This window comes from Numenius arquata, chromosome 15 (genome assembly GCF_964106895.1).
Source record: "Numenius arquata chromosome 15, bNumArq3.hap1.1, whole genome shotgun sequence".
NCBI lineage: Eukaryota > Metazoa > Chordata > Aves > Charadriiformes > Scolopacidae > Numenius > Numenius arquata.
In genome coordinates this window covers 9096081-9116578 of record NC_133590.1, presented here as the reverse complement: position 1 = coordinate 9116578, position 20498 = coordinate 9096081, and the positions used below count along the sequence as shown (strand labels likewise).

At 36.2% G+C, this 20498-nt stretch overlaps 1 protein-coding gene across 1 annotated transcript in view; it reads right to left on the bottom strand.

The window, feature by feature from the left end:
• Positions 1-20498, bottom strand: part of ATRNL1 (attractin like 1) — a 509295-nt gene that overhangs the window by 403398 nt on the left and 85399 nt on the right. Inside the window, exons 11-13 of the mRNA XM_074158859.1 lie at positions 8138-8222; positions 6066-6274; positions 3552-3670 (exon numbers count right to left, since the gene is read on the bottom strand). Of these exons, the coding sequence (XP_074014960.1) occupies positions 3552-3670; positions 6066-6274; positions 8138-8222 (413 nt within the window). The remainder of the gene's footprint in view (positions 1-3551; positions 3671-6065; positions 6275-8137; positions 8223-20498) is intronic.

Genomic DNA, 20498 nt, shown 5'->3' with positions numbered 1-20498 from the left:
TTATTTCCTTTAAATCCAATTTAAACATTGCTTGCATGAAAATCTCATTAGTTCAATGTAGATGTGAATCCAATAGGTAATTCATATTAACACAATATTAAGGTTATAACTTAAGCTACCAAAGCCAATGAAATTCAGAAATATGACATCCCATCTGTTACTGAAGCCCTATATTGCTGTAGGATATTTATAATGTTTACACACCAAAGTATGAGTAATTCACGTTATATATAAAGCTTCCCACTTATGTCTGATTTACTTAGATTCTTTTCAGTAGTGATCTTCATATGGGAGTATATAGACAGACTTATGAACTGCAGTGATTATCTGAATATCCACTGCAGAATGAAAATATTATGGCAGTTGATCTTAGAATTTCAGAAATCGCTATTAACAGCGTACCCCCTCTCCTCCTTCTGGATTTTTCAGGTTAACAGTATAATCTTGTCTAGTCTAACTGTAAATTATTAATCTACTAGATTTGCTATTATTTCTCTGAAGCTACTCCCAAATCTTACTATTGGGTACTCCTTAGTCTTAAATTTTCTTTTTTTCCTCCAAGATAAATTTGATTCTATTCATAATTCTTTCTACTACTTCATTCATTTCTCCTTGACTATTCTTTGAATTCCTCAAATGTAGGCAGATTGATATTATTATTCTTGGTATTAGAGGGACACATATGCAATGCTACAACTTTTCACAAGTAAATCAAAATATTCCCATTTAAATTTCCATCTTTGATGCAGACATTCAATGAATGGGAGAAAAAGAATGAATGATGTTATTTCCTTCTTTGCAACGAAGCCCTATACAATATTCTATGTTTCTAAGCTGAAAACAGCCTTGGACCAGATGCAAGAGGCTCCATAAAAGAGCTTGAAAGAAGCTATACAGATATTAGTATGTCATATTTCATGAAGTCTGTACTTGTCATAAGACAGTATTAATGACAGTATCATAGTTGCTTTTGCCCCTATGGCAAACCAGTATCTGTATTTGTACATTTTTTAAAAAAGGTATAGTAGGTGATCTTATCATTTTTAGCATCCATCAAAGATAAAAATTAAAGAATTTTTTTTTTTTTAAACTTATATATAAGCACTACATTTTATTATGGAATAACTTCAGTGTGTTATGTAGAACCACTGCAAGTAGCCTGGGGAATTCCAGTGGTGTAATTTCTCAAGGCAACCTTCAAAATCCTTATTCTTACAGACAAAATCTCTATAATGGTAGAAAACCGACAAGATGCGACTGCTAGCATGCTGTTCAGCCTACTCACTAGCCAAATATCAGTACCATCTTGAACTACTCCACATATTTTAAGTAAACTGTTTCCCGTTGGGCAAGACACGATAAGCATTCACCCTTCAATATTTGCATCAGATATGATGGGGTCAACTAAAACCACAGTATTCAGAAGTATCACACTTATGTGAGGTTTTAATTGGAGAAAAATAAACCATCTTGCTAGCGCTGAAATGAGCTAGAGCTCCAGAATGACCTGGCATTGTGAGACTCTGCTTGCAATTCCATCCGATCTGAGTATGATACATACCTTGATGATCCATGAGTCTCCACAGCAGCAGAATATAGTGTTCTGTTAGTGTGCTGACCCACATCAGATGCTGAGCATAGGTGGGTATATGTGTATCATCAATGCATTAGTACTACTTATGAAGTCCATCTGTCCAGAGGTATTTCAGGGAAATTTCCATATTTTACAGCCTTTCCAAACAGCTGACTGCCACCATATCTTTAGTATGCTGGCCAGCTTCCATGAAGCAAAAGCAACAGATTCTAAAACATTTTGTCTGTCTCATCTGGATGTTTTATGATCTAAGTAATAAATCAAGGTGCAGCTGCAAGAATGGGGCTTTCTCCTTGTGATATTCCTGAGACTACAGCTTGTTATCCCATATTACCATCACAGCATTTTCATTTTGTGGGCCTAGTCCAGAAGTAGCGGTCTATGAAAACAGATAATCAGCCTGATCCATTCCGTTTCTCCACATGGTGCCATTCTGTTGATGCTATTTTGGTGGGTTTATGTCGATAGCTGCAAAATTCTGCCTCCATTGTCTCCCAGCCAATACACTAATTTTGCAACAGCCACCTTCAACTTATGATAGTAACTCTTTTCAGAAATCATTTTGATGAATTTTCACTATCCCATTCTTTAGTAATTCCACTAACAACCTTCGCTATCCACTTCAAACCCCGAATAAAAGACAGGAAATGATATAGAGATGACTGGTGCATCAGTTGCTAATTAAGCTGACGATCTTGTTCATCAGAGACTGTCAAAGAAGGATATTGAACTGCGAAGCTTGTGCTAAAATACCCAGTGCTCCACATTTATTAGGGATGAAGATGGTCTGCTCCTTAGCAACTGTTCCTTGCTTTAGAGTTGAAAACCATGGTTAGAAAATTGGCACCTAATATAGTATAATGTGTTAGGAAAGGAAGAGCCCTTGAAGATTCACAAAGGAAACTAACCATTAGTGCCTGGAATGTGAAATCCCTCTGACAGACTTATAGCATGGCTGCTGCTGAATTTGTGTCTGCATTGCTTTTATTAGTAGTGACTAGCTACGAATGCCAGTGCTTAGAGCTGGCTGCGCTCACTCTGAATGGGCAAGATTTGAGTCAGAGGCAATCCAACTCACACCTTAATTTGTCCGTCCATAGAACAAGGTTGATTTGCATCAGGTTCAAACCAGAGAGCAAGCTACTTTTAGTAACGAAAGTGTGTAAAGAAAGGATTCTGAACTCAAGTACAGCCAGGTGACGAGCTAGCTGAAAAATGTAAGGATGCAAAATTTTTAAAGCTAAAATACTATTATAATCTTGTCAAACATTAAATGAACAAGCAAGAGATGCAGCATCTGGTGGACAACAACATAAAGTATAAAACACGGCACCAAGCAAAATTAAAAATAGAAAAATATAAACTTGTATGAACCTGTATGTTATTGCTTGTATTTACAAAGATTAGAATAAAGTATCACAAGCCAGTAAATCTCATGGTGACAGAGGCTCATATTCCTTCAGTGAGGTGACAATTAACTCCACAACTTAAAGCAAAACATTTCTATCAAGATCAATGATCAGAATATCAAGACTAAGGAGACTGGCCTGGTCCTGTTTGAACAGCGGAAAAAAACAACGAACAATCCCCCTTCATGGGATTCCACAGTTTTTGCCCACATACTGTACACCACATATGCACAAAATCCAAGCTGATAATGACTCCACGACATTCCAAATGTCATTTACTAGGGGATAATAGTATTTGTCCTGAGAGATATACAGTTGGCTAACGCAATCCCAAATACATTCATTTTTTTCCCCGGGAACAGATACCTTTGCTGCAGTCCAACTCTGCAACAGTTTTAATGCTAAAGCCAAGCAAACATGTTTATGTTTGTCCTCAAAACAACCTACTATTAGTCTACTACACCCCTTGCATTTGCTGCAACAGGACCCTGGTTTAGCTAGAAAAGAAACCTTATTAATAACATGGTCAGAGAGTTGGGAAGACTCACCATGCTACAGTTACTATTTGCTGAAATGCATTTCTTGTCATCACACCACTGGCACCCGTTTGTATTGGCGGTGCAGCTCGCACAGTCTGCGTATCGGTAACATCTGTCATCTGCAGCAGCTGCAACACACAGGAAAGTCAAAAAGAAACATCGCACAGGAGAATACCGCATTTTAAACATTTTCTTAGAGTGTTTTCCGTTACATCCTTTATTTGAACTCCAGCCATACATAAAGGTTTAAGTTACTGCAGGAAATTAATTCTATTCAGTTAATAAGATTTACTCCTTTAAAAATTCCTTCAGTAACAACTATATTTGAAGGTTCGTAAAACTCATGCCAACTAAAGGAACATTCACTGATCTGGAGCATACAAACTCTCTTAGCACAGTGCATAAATTAAGAGTATCAGAAAGTCTCTCTATTCTTTCTTCACTAACAGAAGAACGATTTCCTTCAGACGCAGGTTTCTGATAAAAATATTATATTGCTATGCAAGAAGGCAATGGTAAAAGTAGTAAAAAAAAGCACAACCCCGAGACAGATACTAGCAACACATGGACATTTTAAGTCTTTACAAATTAATTTATAAACCTAATAATGATTTGTAAGTTATAGTTCTGCTTTCTCTACAAAAAAAATATTTGAAGAAGAGTTCATGTTAGATCTTTAACACAAGCCTTCAAGACTTGGACTAAAATTCATGTTATTTAAACCAGTTTGTGACACAAAAAACTACTTCTGTTTAAAGGATGCAAAAATTTGAAAAATCACCGTGACCCAAAGTAGGAGAATTCCCACCATCTCCTACACCAGTTACTGTATTTAACTCCTGCGCTGTTTGGCTTCTTTAGTCTCAGGATCATGCAAGTTTAAGAGATTGTCTTGCCAGGGAAGCCTTGCTAGCCAAGAATTGATCTTTTGAAAACCCACTAAAAATTTCTGCTTATCCTTTAATATTGACTATTAGCAGTCTCTTGGATGATAGTGGAAGGATCTGAGAGCAGTGAAGCAGTGCTCTCCACACAACTGCTTCAGAACTAGAATCGTATGTACCTCATCTCTTGCAAGTTTAGTTGTAGTTTATTCCCACTGCAGCAGCTGTACTTTAGAAACTGCTCTAACTTTTTTATTTTCCTTCAATCTGTCTGTGCTTTGTTTTATTTGGTTTGTTTTTTTAAACACCTGATGATTTGATCATCTTTTTATAGCATCCACTTTCATCTGTATTACTTTTGAATTTAGCGTCTCCAGATTTTTCTTTTTACAAAGAGCTGAAACTTTCCAGACTCTAGACCTCTAAATTTTCTGAAAATGTACAAAAGCAGTTCTTCAGAAAGCTTTACCTGGATAACCTTTTTGTTATATAATGCACCTTTTTTTCTGAGTTTAAAACTTTATATCCAGTTCAGAAACAAATAAAAGCGAACAGAAAAAATAAACGGCCTCGAAGCATTGATGAATAGCAGAGCTAATAATTTTTTAACAAACATTAAAAGTAGTCTGGCAGTTTAATTGTATGGTAGCTTGCAGATGCAGCACACAGCCACAGTTCAGTTAGCAATTTTACACTGTGCTGAAAGAAAAGATGTACAGAAAAAGCAGATGTACGTAGCAGGGATGCATATTCTGTTCATGTGAAGAATAAGAACAACACTTGCACAAGGCATTTATTTGTGACAAGCCAAAATACTTAGGAATAGGGTGCAACAGTTACTCCTAACGCTAAATTGCTGTTTCAAACAATACCGCTATCACAATGCCGCACAGAAACACACGTGATGAACTTGAACCCGTTTTGACATACTGCAGCAAAGGGCTTGTTTGCCTCAAGTTTGTTTCCAGCTGTGACTGCACTATATTCTTCTACACAAATGCTCCTGTTTGATAGGTAATCTACTCGAAACAGCGACGCTTTCCCTCTCTCTTACTGGTACGTAGAGTCGAGAGTGCCGTATGCCTGTAACGCCAGCTATCACTTGCAGCACTCATCTGTGCTCTGATTGCTGCTACGCTTTCTTGCAATCACAAAAATATAAAGGCTTTTATATATATATATGTGTACGTGTATACACACACACACATCCTGAAAGAGGAGGAGGTGGAGAAAGAGAAAAATTAACTCAGCTACAATATTTCAAAGCTCACCCTTCTATAAATGCTTCAAACACACTGAGACAAATCCAATCTAAAGTAATTTTATGCTTTAGCTCCCCAGGGAAGTAAATTCTTCTCTTTCAACCCTCTTAGGTTTGGTATCTTTAGCACCTTAAATTTGTGCTCTTTTGCACCTACTTCCCTGTATTTAAAATAAATAAAAAAATCCAGAATTGAGTGATTTTAAAAATTAATCCATAAATCTTTTGCATTGAGTATTCTCAGAGAGGCAGAGTCTTGAGAGTCAAATCACTAGTTCCATCTGGCTGGTTTTTTGGGGGGCATTTGGGTGTTCTCCCCCTCCCGCCAGTCTCCTACATCATATTGCAAATCTGACACTAAGTCTAGAATTCACTTACCTGTTTTCTTAGGACATTTTGCTCTAAGGATGTTATTAGCGTGTCCAGATTCCCAGGATTCACAATGTTTCTTGTTCCACAGACACCTTATCCCTGGACGAGCATTTTTACACAGCTCTTCATCTCTGAACGCTTCACAGTTTGGAGGTTTGTACACAAGGATGTCATTCAAAAGAACACTTGAAAAACCCCCAAATATGTACATGGACCTATAAGGAAAGAGCAAGTAAATATAACTGTTATTGTAGCTATAGATAGATTTTTCTTGATTTCTTATCTATTTGATATACAATCAAAATTAGTACATAATACTATAAAAAAATTCATCATATCTCTAATAAACACTCTCTCAGTGGTTCCATTATTGCTTAGTTTTTCCAACATATTTCTCCATGGAAGTGAGTAGTCTAACAAAAAATTGCTCAAAGTGCTATCTATATGAGTGAGCGACACACACCAAGTGTCTGGAAAGAAAAAAGAAGAGCTATGGATGAAACTACTCATACCTGGAGTTAGATAATGAGAACAGAGTGCAAAATAATGGCCTGCAGGAAAAAAGGACATTTTTCTTCAAGAAGATTTCAAAGACAGACAGCAATAATTGGCAGATGGGTATTTCTCTTTGGTAATATTTCCGGTGCAGTAGCTGCTGACATCAGAACCAGAAGCCCAGACCTAAGAACTTACCCTTCTCATTTAAAATTAAGAACAACCTCAAGTAAAAGTTAATAATAAAGAACCTGTATATATGTTGCATCATATACTCTCAAAACAGAATTAATCATGCAGTTACCAATAGCAGAAATCTTCGGAGAGCATCTCGTATTACACCTTTTTGTACATAAAAGTCTGCTAAAAGTACCATTAAGTTCAGGGAAAAAAAAAAAAAAAAAAAAAAAAAGAGGCATTTTCACCTTGAATCTAAGTCATTGAAAGTGGCAGTTCTTGAAGTATCAGCCATAGCTTAGATGTTTTAAAACAACATGAATGAGAACAAAAAACTACCAGCTGCTGAATTCATTAATTCCAAGCAATTTTCTCTTAATGAAGTAATCTGTTCATTGATTAATTTCAAGTGCTCTGTGTACAGAATTACAACTTACCACTATTTTTGTTAAAATATGGTAAACTCTTATTTGTAGTATTACTTATCCCTTCCATTATTTCTGACCTACACAACATCCGCATGTAGAGGATCTGTAAGTTGTCCACATATACTTAAACACCGAGTTTATTAGGGTGATGAATAACATCGAATAGGAGCGATCAGTAGTACAGGCACAGTTATCCGTGGTACCGCAACTGTCAGACAGAGCCTATTTGGCAACCAGCGATAGTAAAACTCACACAATCAAACAGCAGAAATCTCTTTAAACCCAACTACAGTTTTCTACAACTTTTCCACCAAAAAGGAGACATTTGTCCTACAATTTTATCTTTGGGTGTTGGGGTGAGGGAAGCAGAGAGTTCAGCTACCAAATCCAGCAAACTCCTGGATCCACTCCTCCTCCTAAACGACGAAGCTTTATTGAGCTCCTCTACTCAGCAAATGATGTGAAAGTAAATACAGTCTAGGTGCTGGCAAGCTTTTTTTCCTGCAAGTGGCTAATGATGACCACTATATCAGTATCTGCAAAATCTTGCTTTTTCCAAGCAAATTTTAGTTATGCGGTTTTGACTTTATGATTGTAGGAGAACAAGCAATTGTAGCATACTGCAAAGAGAAAAAGATTTCCCCCATTACATCTAAGTGAGGTTGATAGTTAGTACTGAATTTCAAATTATCCAAATTATATATACTGAATTTCCTCAGTATACATACCGAGGAAACACCTTAGTACAGTAGACAGTTGATACAAAATGCCATTGATCAGGTTCCACAGCATGTCAAACTGATGATTAGCTGCACTGATTATCTAAGACAAGTAAAGTCCCTCATGAACACTACTTGTCATGTTAATAAATTGCATCAGCTGTATGTTATCGAACCATACTTCACATAAGTATAATTTCTGCCATATTTTTTGCATTCAGAAAAATGGTCAGGAAAATTGAAAATGCACTTCATTTACCCATTACTGACAACAGCAGTGTGACCAAATCTGTTGACATCTCGATGCAGATTAGGTTTTGGTAAAATCTTCCATTCGTCACAAGCTGAAAAACAAAACAAAAGCATAGGAAAACATATATAGAATAATTCCAAAAGTTTTCAGCAAAATATATGCAAAAATAGATTTTATCAGACACTCTTTTGGATTTTAAGTATGAATTAATTTTATTGCCTATTTACCCTCCTTTCCCAGAGGGATCAGTGCGGGTAACCCCTGCTGTCTCCATTGTAAAAACAGACTACCTATACCTCATGACCCTCCGATGTTCTTAACATGCTTTCATCACCTACTGGTCTCGCGAACTCTAAAACAAAATTTGACAAACATATTTAAAACCATTCTTAATATTAGTTTCTAGGGTGTTTTTTAATTGTTCTGCAAAATCAGCAGGATTTCACTGAATTTCACTGAATTTTTAGAGTTGAGCCTGTTCCAGGGCTCTGTCACCTCACCATGAAGAAGTTTCTTCTCATATTTGAGTGAAACCTCCTATGTTCCAGCTTGTGCCCGTTGCCCCTCGTCCTCTCACTGGCAGCCACTGAAAAGAGCCTGGCTCCCTCCTCCTTCAACCCACCCTTTAGATACTCATAAGCATTGATAAGGTCTCCCCTCAGCCTTCTCTTCTCCAGGCTAGAGTCCCAGCTCTCTCAGCCTTTCTTCATAAGGGAGATGCTCCAATCCTTGAATCATCTTCGTTGATCTTCGTTGCCCTTCGCTGGACTCTTTCCAGTAGTTCCCTGTACCTCTTGAATTGGGGAGCCCAGAACTGGATGCAGTACTCCAGTTGTGGCCTCACATTTGACAGACTTTTTTTTTCCTGTTGTCACTTGGTGAAAAAGAAGCTGCTTTCTTCTACTCCTAATAATCTATTTTATTCTGCTTTTTAAATGGGTTATTTATTTGGACTTCATAGAGGCCTTCTAGATTCTTCATTTGCAGTGATATGCATTTATCAATGTATATCACAGATCAGTGATATACATACAGTCAGTCTTTAAACACACTCCATTAATGCCACTTTATAATTTTTGGTCCTTCTTTTCATTTCTATTTAAGTAGGCTTTGGATTTTTGGGTAGATCTCCCTTTTAAATGCAACACATGGATTTTATGGAGAAAGGATTCATACGCATACAGATTCTTCTACTCTTCTAGAAATTGCAGGGTTTGAGCACATTGCACTCACTAGTTCTGAGAAGCTGTATTTGCATTGCTCAAGAATAAGTCAACAGGCGCTCCTTTCAGATGCATTTGTTGAGTAGGTGCTCCAAGAATCTGTCAGCAACACTCATCTACCACGGCATTTATCAAGGCCAGAGGGCGATCACAGAAGTGTCCCTTTATTATATAGTTCTCTGCCTTTATAGCCCGTCTCAACAACCACAGTGACAACCACCGCCATCATTGCCATCGAGTGATCAGTAATAGTGCCCTAACATTACGCACCCTCAAATTAGCCAAAGGATTTCAATTCATATGTATTTCACTGAACACCCACGACAGTAAACGTTTGGTTTTCCTAAGTGCTTTAAGATAAACTCCCGCTCCTTCAGCTGTGCAACCCATCTCATTATCATCTTACTTTTGGTATCCTGATTAAAGTATGCTACTAATTATTTTTCTTTCACCAAATATTTGAGATGACTGTTGTTTTCAGTATCTTCAGTTCAAATTAACCGTTCAAGCATATTTCTGTTAGCACCGCTGTAGGAGCATTTACAAATGTGGTTTTGGTGTGGTTTCATTATAGTTCTTTGGAACAATTAGTCCTTTCTTCATTATGTCCCACTTGAAATTTACTGACTTCAGATATTCATACCCCACAGTAGTAGAAATAGGGAGCACCTAGAGATTGAAGCTTCTAGAAAATCCCTTTAAAACAGAGCAAAGAAAGTGCTTTTCTGCAGAGCAGGCAAAGCATTTCTGGAATTTGTCATCATAAAAGGTTTTGGAGATAGGTAGGGTAAACTTCCAGGAAAACTGTCATATCAGACAGAAGGTTGCTGTTTTCTCATTTAAAAAAATATATATCTGCTATACACAAAGATAAGGATTAAATCCAAAGTTAAAAGGAGAGAGACCTCTCCAATTTAATCCAAGGAAAACCATGGCTTTATTTACTTTTATATATATATATATATATATATATGTTTAGATCTTTGATAATTATATTGTCCTTTCAGATATTCTCAATGAAAACTTACTTGCATTTTGTCTTCTGGTTTGAAGCCAGAATAACAAGATGACCCCTTTTCTTTTAAACGAGTCCCAAAGCTATCAATATGGACACTAAGAAACAATAAAAATGACCTATTGCCCAGCATACTCTCCATAATATACAGAAGCAAATAAGAGTATGTGCCTGTAGAAGCTGCACAGAGTTATTACCACAAGGAAGCAGAACTATCCTATAGAGACCAACCGTGAGAGAAGGTCGCTGGCATAGCAAGACTGTGAGCAGCACATCTGAGCCCTAACTGTTTCTAGGGCCTTTATGCAATTATTATGCAGCTTCATTTTTACCTAATATTGGTGAATTCATTTACCTGTAAGATTCCAACGACAGCCATATCTAAAAAAGGTATACTTACTTAATTTTAAATTGTGGAATAATTTATGCAAGTTATAATATGATGAAAAATAAAGGAATACCGCCACAAGACCACGTATTTCAAGGAAGTCTGCTTAAAGTTAAAAAATAAAAACCAAAAAGAAATCCAAAACACCCCTCTTTACTCCCCAGATTAAAACAGCAAAAATGGATGTTAAGAAATTCAAGAGGGACAAATTGTCCTCCAGACTGGTATCACACAGAGCCTAGGTCACTCTAACTGCTGGCTACGTTGGTCCTGCTCTCCTTCCCACTCTAAGAACAGTTCATCTCTGAGAGTGCTGCTGTTCTGGCACTTGTAATGCAGAAAACTATCCACAGCAGCACTTCGTCCAGTTAGCATCCTGCTCTCAAACCACTCTGAAACAGCTCGGTGCAAAGTCACACGAGGGTGGACTCAGCACGAGAAGGGGCAGGACAGCACGGCCACAGGCAAAACCAAAGTAATATGCCACTGGATTGACTTGGGCTTCCACAGCATCACAGCCTGAGCCCATAAAGAGAGTCAGAGCGAGACTGTGGCTGTGAGAGATAAATCAATAATATCTTTTTATAAATTGGAAACAGAAACTAAAAGCACATTATTACTAGAGTAACACAGATGATCCAAACAGCAATAATTTCAACATCAGATGGTGGACTTGGAATTAGTTTAGTAGTTTGAAGAAAATGAAGGTATAGTAAGTTCCATTCACTGTCTTATAAGATCAAGCATCCCCAAAATCTTGTCTCTTTCTCAACTTCTACCTTCTGTCATTATCACTGTTAACATTATATTATCATAAAATTATGGCATTATTAGTATGCTTCATCTTTCACAATTGTTCTTTTTTTTTTCTCTAGTTAAATAGAACGATGAAAGTACATACATAACAGAGAGATGTTGTTCCTGAAATAGTTTCAACAGAAGAGATCACAGTACTAGGGCACCAATTAATTACTTATGATGACAAGTTTCAGATGAAGGCAGGACTAGTATTAAATATACAAGTCGTGTATTCCCCATATCCCCACGTAACACTGGCATTTGATGCCTCCATAGTGTTTGAATTATGGGAGAAATTCATACCAAGACCAGTATCATTTATTGGAAGTCATCAACAAACAAGAATTCAATTTCTATTTCAAGAAAATATTTCCATATTAAAAGCTATAAAAAGCAAACATTTTAATACTACAACCAACCAGCAAAATCTTGCTGTTATACTTTAAAATCCAGTTCTTGCTGTTGTAAGTCATTGCACATTAACAGAAAAAGCATGTTTGAGCTCATATGCCTTTGATGGTAAAGGAAACAATTTTTAAAAGCCACAATAAATTTTCATCTGATCTGGGAAAGTGTTGCATATTATTTGTATTTTTACAAACATACATACAAATATATAGTGTTTTAGAAATTTATGTAAGAAAAAGTGGGATTTAATGCTGAAGGAAAACTATAAAACCATAATAAAGGCTGGGTTTGAGATAAGAAACCCTTGAGGGCTGGAGATATAATTCCTTTCTTGCTGATGGTATTTGTCAAACTGGCAGGTCTTTTCAATAGAGAACAAGAAAAAGAGGGGGAGGGAAGCACGTTACAAATAGCCTTCCCTCTTATCTCCTCTCAGCCTTCTCAATGGGTACTGAGCACTGAACGGAGCACTGTGCAAGAATAATACTTTTGCCCAGCTTTAAATTCCTGATCTGAATGTCTCTGTAGAGATTGGTTAAAACAATATACAGATAGTTAACCAACTGATTTTTTTGGTGGTTTTTGGTAAAGAATCAAATAGAATTCATTATCTTCAAACTCCTATTGGAACAGTTCGAAGTACCCAAATTTCCAGACTTACTGTACAGTTCCAAGAAGAAAGTGACCAAAAGCAAACACAGTATGATATTTAACATTGCTCATCAACATTGCAGCCTTCTGTGCATTCTATTTGTTGTATTAAGTCTAGTAAGGATGGTAAACTCTATGGAGTAAAGAATGAAATACCTTCTTCCGTAAAGTATCATGCACTCTTGAGGCTTTATGCAGATAGGAAGTGGAAGATATGATATTGGTTGTATTTACCATTGTCTCTGTATGTATCCATGTATAATATATAGTGCATGGATGGATATACTGCTTTTAATAGAAACAGTTACTAAGCAGATGAAGGAGTGATACTATTCATCCCGAACTGATCAGCAGAATTTTTAGTTGCTGAAAAATACAAGGATGAATACAGGGGCTTCTCTTCCTATTAGTAAGGTTTCTACTTCAAGAGTGCTGTACCACATGATATCATCATAAGAAAAAGATTCATATTCCTCCCTAGAGTAGATTAAATGGTTACCAGATGATACAGAAGTGGCTCAGAGTGAATTCGCCAGCCACATAAATTTCTTACATGATGAAACAAGCCTTAGAAATGCAGCAAATTAGAGGTGATCCAGCTGATGCCGGCAGAGAAAAACTCCAGCTGAACTTTGCACGGGGAACTGCGCTCCAGGGTCCACGCTCCAACAGGACCAGCCTAGACACCCTCTATTATAACTATATATAATGTATTCACACATGACTAGAATGTTTCCCAGTACGATTTTATAGAAAAATCACATTTCTAATCAACATTGTCACATCAGTAAAATACTCGAATATAGATTTGCTTTCAAATATTTAACAAAGATCAGATTTACCCAAATGTGACTGAAGGAAAACCAGCAGAAACACAGCATCCGAGCTGTCAGTCCTGCAAGTCTTTTTACAAGTGACTTTTGCTCTTCATACATAGAGTTGAACAAAACATTAAAAACACGTTTGGGAGTGGAGAGCAGTATAAAGTTTGTACTTATCATTCACGTCTGATTTTAAACAATATATTACTTAAACATTAGGGTAGATCTGGAGGAGAAGCAAGTTAACACAGCTCCATTAAACTCATGTCTGAATTAAGTTAATAAAGTAGTTTCAAAAATTATACAAGTTGAGCATCCAACTATCTCCCGTTCAAATTTTGATTTATGAAATTCTAAGAGAACTGCACATCTACAAGCTGTTTCAAAGGTGATTACTATCCCCTTTCTTCATATGATTTATTAAATGTATTACTGACATCTCAATTATTTTCAACAATGAAAAATACTATGAGAATGACCCTGAAAATCTTGACAGCTCACTGCCAAATCTATGAAATTTTGTAAAGAGTATAAGGGAACATCAAGGAACCAAAATAGTCCCTTTGCAGAAAACACTAGAAACTCAGATGAAAGACTGTAAGCACTGAACAGAAAAGAAGGTTATTTACACCTCGTCTTCATTTTTGTCCCTCACCCTGCAATGCCCAAGACTGCACTCAAGACTGAGCAGAAGACCGAACACCCGTGCTCACTAAGAACTTGCAGGTGGAACTCTCTCAAAGGGATACTACCACTGTTCCCTTTAAAAAGTGGAAAGGGTTCATACTTCCAAAATATGATAAAAGGAAAAAGACTTATTTTATATAGTTTAATAGTAGTTAGAGTAATGATCCAAGATATAGGAGAAACAGGTTCATTTCCTAAGCAATGGGATTGAAACCTACAGCTTTCATCTCTGAGGAAAGTGCCCTAACTGCTCAAGCTAGGTAACTTTTCATGACTCCAAGTTAATGCTGTTCCACTGAACAGAGAAAAAAATAAAATTAATATTCTTAGAAATAGGGAGCAGAAGTTTTTAGGACAGTCTCTAACAAAGGGGGTGACCAGCATTCAATACTTTACTTCCAGCATCACATTTGTATTTCTGCACTAGCAGGCCAGTATAGTGACAACCTCTTACTATATTTGGAGCCATGCTCTAAGAAAAGGTATATGAAACTGCCTACTTAATGTTTACATTATCAAATCATGTCTCAATTTTAAAGAATTTAAATAGATTTGAAATGCCAGTGCATTGATCACGCTCAATCACGCTCAATCATTGATCACTGCTGAATCACACTCTCTGTAACCCCTGCAGTGCAGCCTTACATGCTATGTAGAATTCACGGTCAGATTATGCATGTATGTTCTCTTTACGTATTTCCAATAACTACTCAGTTAGTTTTACTCTGGCAAAAAAAAAGAAATGTTGGTTCACAAAGTGTGGAAACACATTATACTTCTGTCTGGTTCCCTTAAGATTTTTTTTGATGACGCTGGTCAACTAAACATTGTAAATAACTAAAACACCATCAAAGTTCAGTATGAAACAGAAACTTATTTTCCAATTCATTCCACGCTGCATCAGTATTTTTCTTTATTCAGATAATAAAAATCTCCTTACTCTCAGAAAACATAAAGGCAAATATGTTTGAAACAGCATGAATTGAATTTAAACTATAGATCTAACATCTACAGCAGAATCTATATACATAAGAGTGACTCCCTAAGCAATATTAAAAAAATACAACCTTGAGCTTCGCTATTAAATGGAGCAATTAGTGCATTATATTATTACGGTTTTGCTGTTGTAATAGTACAGTGATACGGATGTAATTGCTATTATAGACTGCACCAGAACTACATTAATGACTTAAGTGCCCAAAAATGCATAAAACTTGATCTATCACAGCCACTGCTTTACATTTTCTTTGTGATAGACATTGATAATCCATTTGTAACTCCAGAAGGAGGGAGAATTGTAAAAATAGACAGATTTGCATTAGGGAGGTGAAAAAAAAAATAATCCTTAGAGACATTTAAACTTACTAATTTTGTTGATGACAAAGACTAGAGTTGAAACAACTTATTTTACAAGCAAACAATTTATGAATAATTTGTTTTATTACAAAATACAAGCAATATGTTTGGTTACATGTGAAACTAAAGTTAATCTCATGAGATAATCTTGTAAAACTTCTCAAAACAGGAAATAGGTTTTAAGCTTCATTTGAATACCCTAGAAGAAACTTAATATTTCACATACAATATCGTCTTTCATAAGCAATTGAATTTGCATATTACTTAATTCAAAATAATAAGTTGGAATCCAGACAGTAACAAGACATAAAAAAAACACTGCAGAGTATATTATCATCTCAAATGTATGGGTTATTGCACTTCTCCCATAGATACAGACAATGCTGAAAAACAACTACCCCTAGGACAGAGCATGGAAGCAGCTGCCATGATCCAATGATTTCAGTTTTGGGCTTTTATAGAGGTTCCCTGTCAGTCATTCTCTATACATTTCTAGGATATCCAGATGCGTTAGCAATAGGCGTACGTGAAACAAAAGGACAGAGACTGAACCCTTCATACACTGAAACTACAGGAATTGCCTTAGGCATCCAGAAATATATTTACTAACACTACTATTTGGCCAGGAACTAAAATAAATACCCTTAGTCTTAGAAAAGTAGAAAAAGCTTTTTTTCCTTTTTTATCTTAATACTAGTCTCAGTAGTTAGAATCTCTGTTTTAAATTCTGCTTCCATGTGTCCGATTAATCTATTTTTATCTGCAAATTTTGCATCTGAATACTCATAATCTAAACTATTTCCTACACTCTGATTGAAATAAAAATGCAAAAGTTTTAAGCACAGGGGAGACTCTTGTATCACAGTTTGACAATTAAAAAAAAAAACCCGACACCAAAACAAACAAAAAACCAAATTAAAATTAAAAAAAAAAATAAAAGAAGAAAAGAACTAATCCCAAACTAATACTTTAAAAATCTATCCTAAAGTAAAGGGTACAGGTTTGAAATTTTTTATCTGCAGTTGGGCTGAAAACAAGCTCTTCAACACGGACATGTGAATATTTGTCTATATACATACATATAAGTATGTATTTAATGCATATACATATATAAGTTCATAGTGTGGTGGTTGGGTTTTTTTATTTTTGTGTAGTACTTCAAGAGGTTCTCCAGGGTGAAAATTGAGATCTCCTTCAGAATATCAAAGCCCACACGGACACATCCTTCCAACTAGTGATCTATGTGCATTTAGAGACAGAGAAGCTCTCCAGTAATGCTAATGTCATACAAATTATAAATGAGACTTCCACAATACATTTATCAGCACTGTAACATTAATTATAGGGCACCATAAGGAAGAAAGACACATGATGTTTTTAAACCTTCAAACCCGATATGAAGATTGAGGATAAAAGTGAAGACACAAATCTGTAGCACTGCACCCCTCTTTTCTTCCCAAGCCTCCAGGAGAGAGCAGAGTGTGGTAGGATTCTCGGCTCCATATCTGGTTACTAGATATAATCTTGTTCCAAAAAGCTGGTTATTGGTATGGCCCAGAAGATGGAATGTGACTGAGTATTCACAGTACAACTTCTGATATTTTTCGGGACAATACCACAGAGTTCTTTATTCTCTGGGAGGGCTTTCCATGATTGTTGTAATACCAATAGGAGCAAGAAGAATCCATAATAGTTTTTAGCTCACGTGAATTACACTGAAGCCCACTGGATAGCTGATTCAAGCACACTACTTTTTGCTCAAATTCACGTAAACGTACATATAAAGCATGTCCTCAAATTTTCCTAACTTGTCTTTAGTCTGACTAATCTTTAGTCATGGCCAAAGAATGAGATGTCTTCATGAAATGGTTTCATTTTGTTTATAAATGCTTAAAAAATTAAGAACAGCTTTGCATGGAATGTTATTTATTTCACTACTCTTACCCTTTCACAGAATTCAGCCCAGTTACTGAGATGTGTACTCATTAGAATAACTTCTGCAAAACAATAATACTTAGTTTGGAGCAGGAGTTGGAGTAGAACTTTGTACAGTAGACAGATCACCACGGTTTCTCTCTGAAGTATATTCTATTCCGTATATAATTATATCAATCAAGTATTCAGAAAAACCTCCCCAGCACACCAGCCAGGTTGAACCACTCTACCACTATGTAGCTAGAAAACACAGTGGTGATCCTGAGGCCAACAGTAATGGACTCATGTGATTTTGTTCCTGAAGACAAAGAAAAACAGAACTACTGGCAAACTTTGTACCAAGAAGAAAGCATAAGCAAAACATCAATACTGACACGTGTCACGCTTCCTCTCTAGTCCTATTACACATTTATTTAAAGTAATCTTTGCAGGATCCAAGCACTTTGTAGAATTTCAAGTCAATGGTGATTATCTACTTTCTTGCTACCATGTCTCAGTCTCCCAAAGGTACGCAATTTTTATATATTACAAATTAGTGCTAAGGAATTGGGAGAACTCAGCCTACAGGTCCTAATAGATAGTTTCTCTATTACACAGCAAAGACTGAAGAGCAAGATAATATCTTATTTTGAAAGATAAATCCCTATTAATTAATTACAAGTATGCAGCCAGATTTTCAGACAGGCACATCCCAGTTTGTATTAACTGTCACCATTATGTACGATGACTACAAACGAACTGTCCTTTGCATATATAACTCCCTGATTTCCAAAGAGCTGTCACAGAGCACAATTTTTCACAAGTAGCGCATATATATTTTTGTTACATGCATTCAAATATTCAAATTCCTTTTGTAAATGAGAACTGCTACAACTATCTTTCAAAATACCACAATGGAAGAATTGAATAAACATCCGAGGTTGAACACTAACATTACATCCGTAATAGGCAGGATCTCACCAGTCGAGGCCCTTCAGCCCCTTTTTATGTACTGAACAGTAACTATGGCACTCCAGCGAACAGGACATAAAGAAAAGCCATAACCAACATCCGTTAGAAAACTGCAGGTCAACCACAGCCTCCCAGACTGAGCCCAGCAGCAGCCCTGTCCCCAGTGCCAAGGCTCCTCTTCCAGCATAATTTGAGCAATAACAGCACGGTTAGAAAACACCTCACCTCTACAAGGATAACCATTTATGGGTCTTTAAGGAGCTGCCAGAGCAACTGAGTAGAAAGTCTGGTGGTAAAATATCAGAGGAGGACAAAAGCATACCAAAGGCCATAAAGCTCATTTTATGCAGCAGATTTCTCATCGTGTGTTTACCGATCTTTAAGTAAATACACCAAACAATATTAAATTATGAAAATGAAGGCATCGTAATAGTTTTTAGAACCTCTCCAGATCTCTGAGTCTTCAGCTTTAACAAATACACTCAAATACAGTAAGCATTTAAAATGACTGAATTGAGCTCTTGGTTCATGAAAATTACATTTAACTGATTTAACTGTCCAAAACTTATGCATACAGACTAAGTTCAGTTTAGAGAGCAATGACTCACCTAGAGAGCAACGACTGATTCCAGAAAAGAAAAAAAAAAAAAAAAAAAACTCTGTCCTAAGCTTGACAAAATTAATCGCCCTCTGGAGACACGTATCTCTCTCCATTGACTAGAGGAAGAACCTGGATTACCAGATTGTACTAAAAACCAACCTTTTAGACAGCTAAATGTAACTGAGATGAATCCTCCCAAATAGTTATTTTATATTAATACGAAAAACAGTAAGCATTTTCATGGATAATAAAAAGCTGAAGCAATCTATCCATAAGACTATGTCACATATAATAAGAGATATAATCAAAAGTACTCTATAGTCCAACTTGAACATAAATAGTATAGGCTCTATCTCCAGGATTCAGCTGGTTTTCAGACAGCATCCATTTTTTACAAGACAGAGCATAACACTCCATCACTTGCAAGGTATCTAGGAAATGTGATACTGATAGCATCTTTTTTTTTTTTTCTACCAAGCATTGTTCATAAACTCATGATACAGAGTAAATAAAAGTCTAAAATATACCCATTCCATAATTACTTCTTAGTAAAATAAGTATTTACTGTTTTCTGAAAAAGTATCTCTTTATCTAATGTGTGCTGTGAGATTGTGTTTTTAATTTGGTGAAATGAATAATTCAGAAGATTAAGTCCGAATCAAATCAATCTTCATACATTTAAATTAATTTTTTTTAAAGAGCAATTACTACATCCATTTGTTTTGTGCTTCATCAGTTTGATAACATGGAGAACACGAATTTCAAGATATGAATGCCATATTGTAATGAACTGGAAAAACCAAAATATTGTTCCACCTCAATAAAAAAAAAAAAACAACCAACAACCAAACTACAAAATCAGCACACAACATTTTCATGAAGTAGGATAAAAAACTCCTGGTGCGTGAAAGTCAGAAAGTTACATTTATTTAGATCCTGGGATTCATACTAGTATTTCTCAAGTTCACGGTCTACAAATAAATGTAGGCCTGTAAGTAATACTATCTTCTAAAATGAGGAGGGAGCTCTGTTTCATTAAAAATTAAAACCAGATGTAAACTGAAGTGAGAACAAAATCAATAGCTCACACCATCAGATGCCTACAAGAAGCAACAGGATATGTACTATAAGGATATAGTAAAAAAAAAAAAAAAAAAAAAAAACCTGATGTGAAAAGGCTTTGTTCACACACTCAGTGAAACTGGCAGGAAATAGCCCATACATGTTCTATGTACTTAATTTACCAATTATTTTCTTAAGAGAACAAATGCAGAATGGTTGATATTGATACAGAAAGCCATAAAGAGCCATCAGCTAGTCCTATAAAAAGGATCATGTCTCTCCCCCTCTTCTACCGCTGCATTCAGATGATAAATGCTTGCCAAAAATAAACCCCAGCACTACCCACAAGCTATTCTCAGCAGGATCATCCACGAGTCCATTTCCCAGACTGCTCTGACACATTTCCCGATCTTTAGTTCCCAGGACAAGTAGCTCTGCTTTTTGGCCCACATGTGACCTGTGTGTTTATAT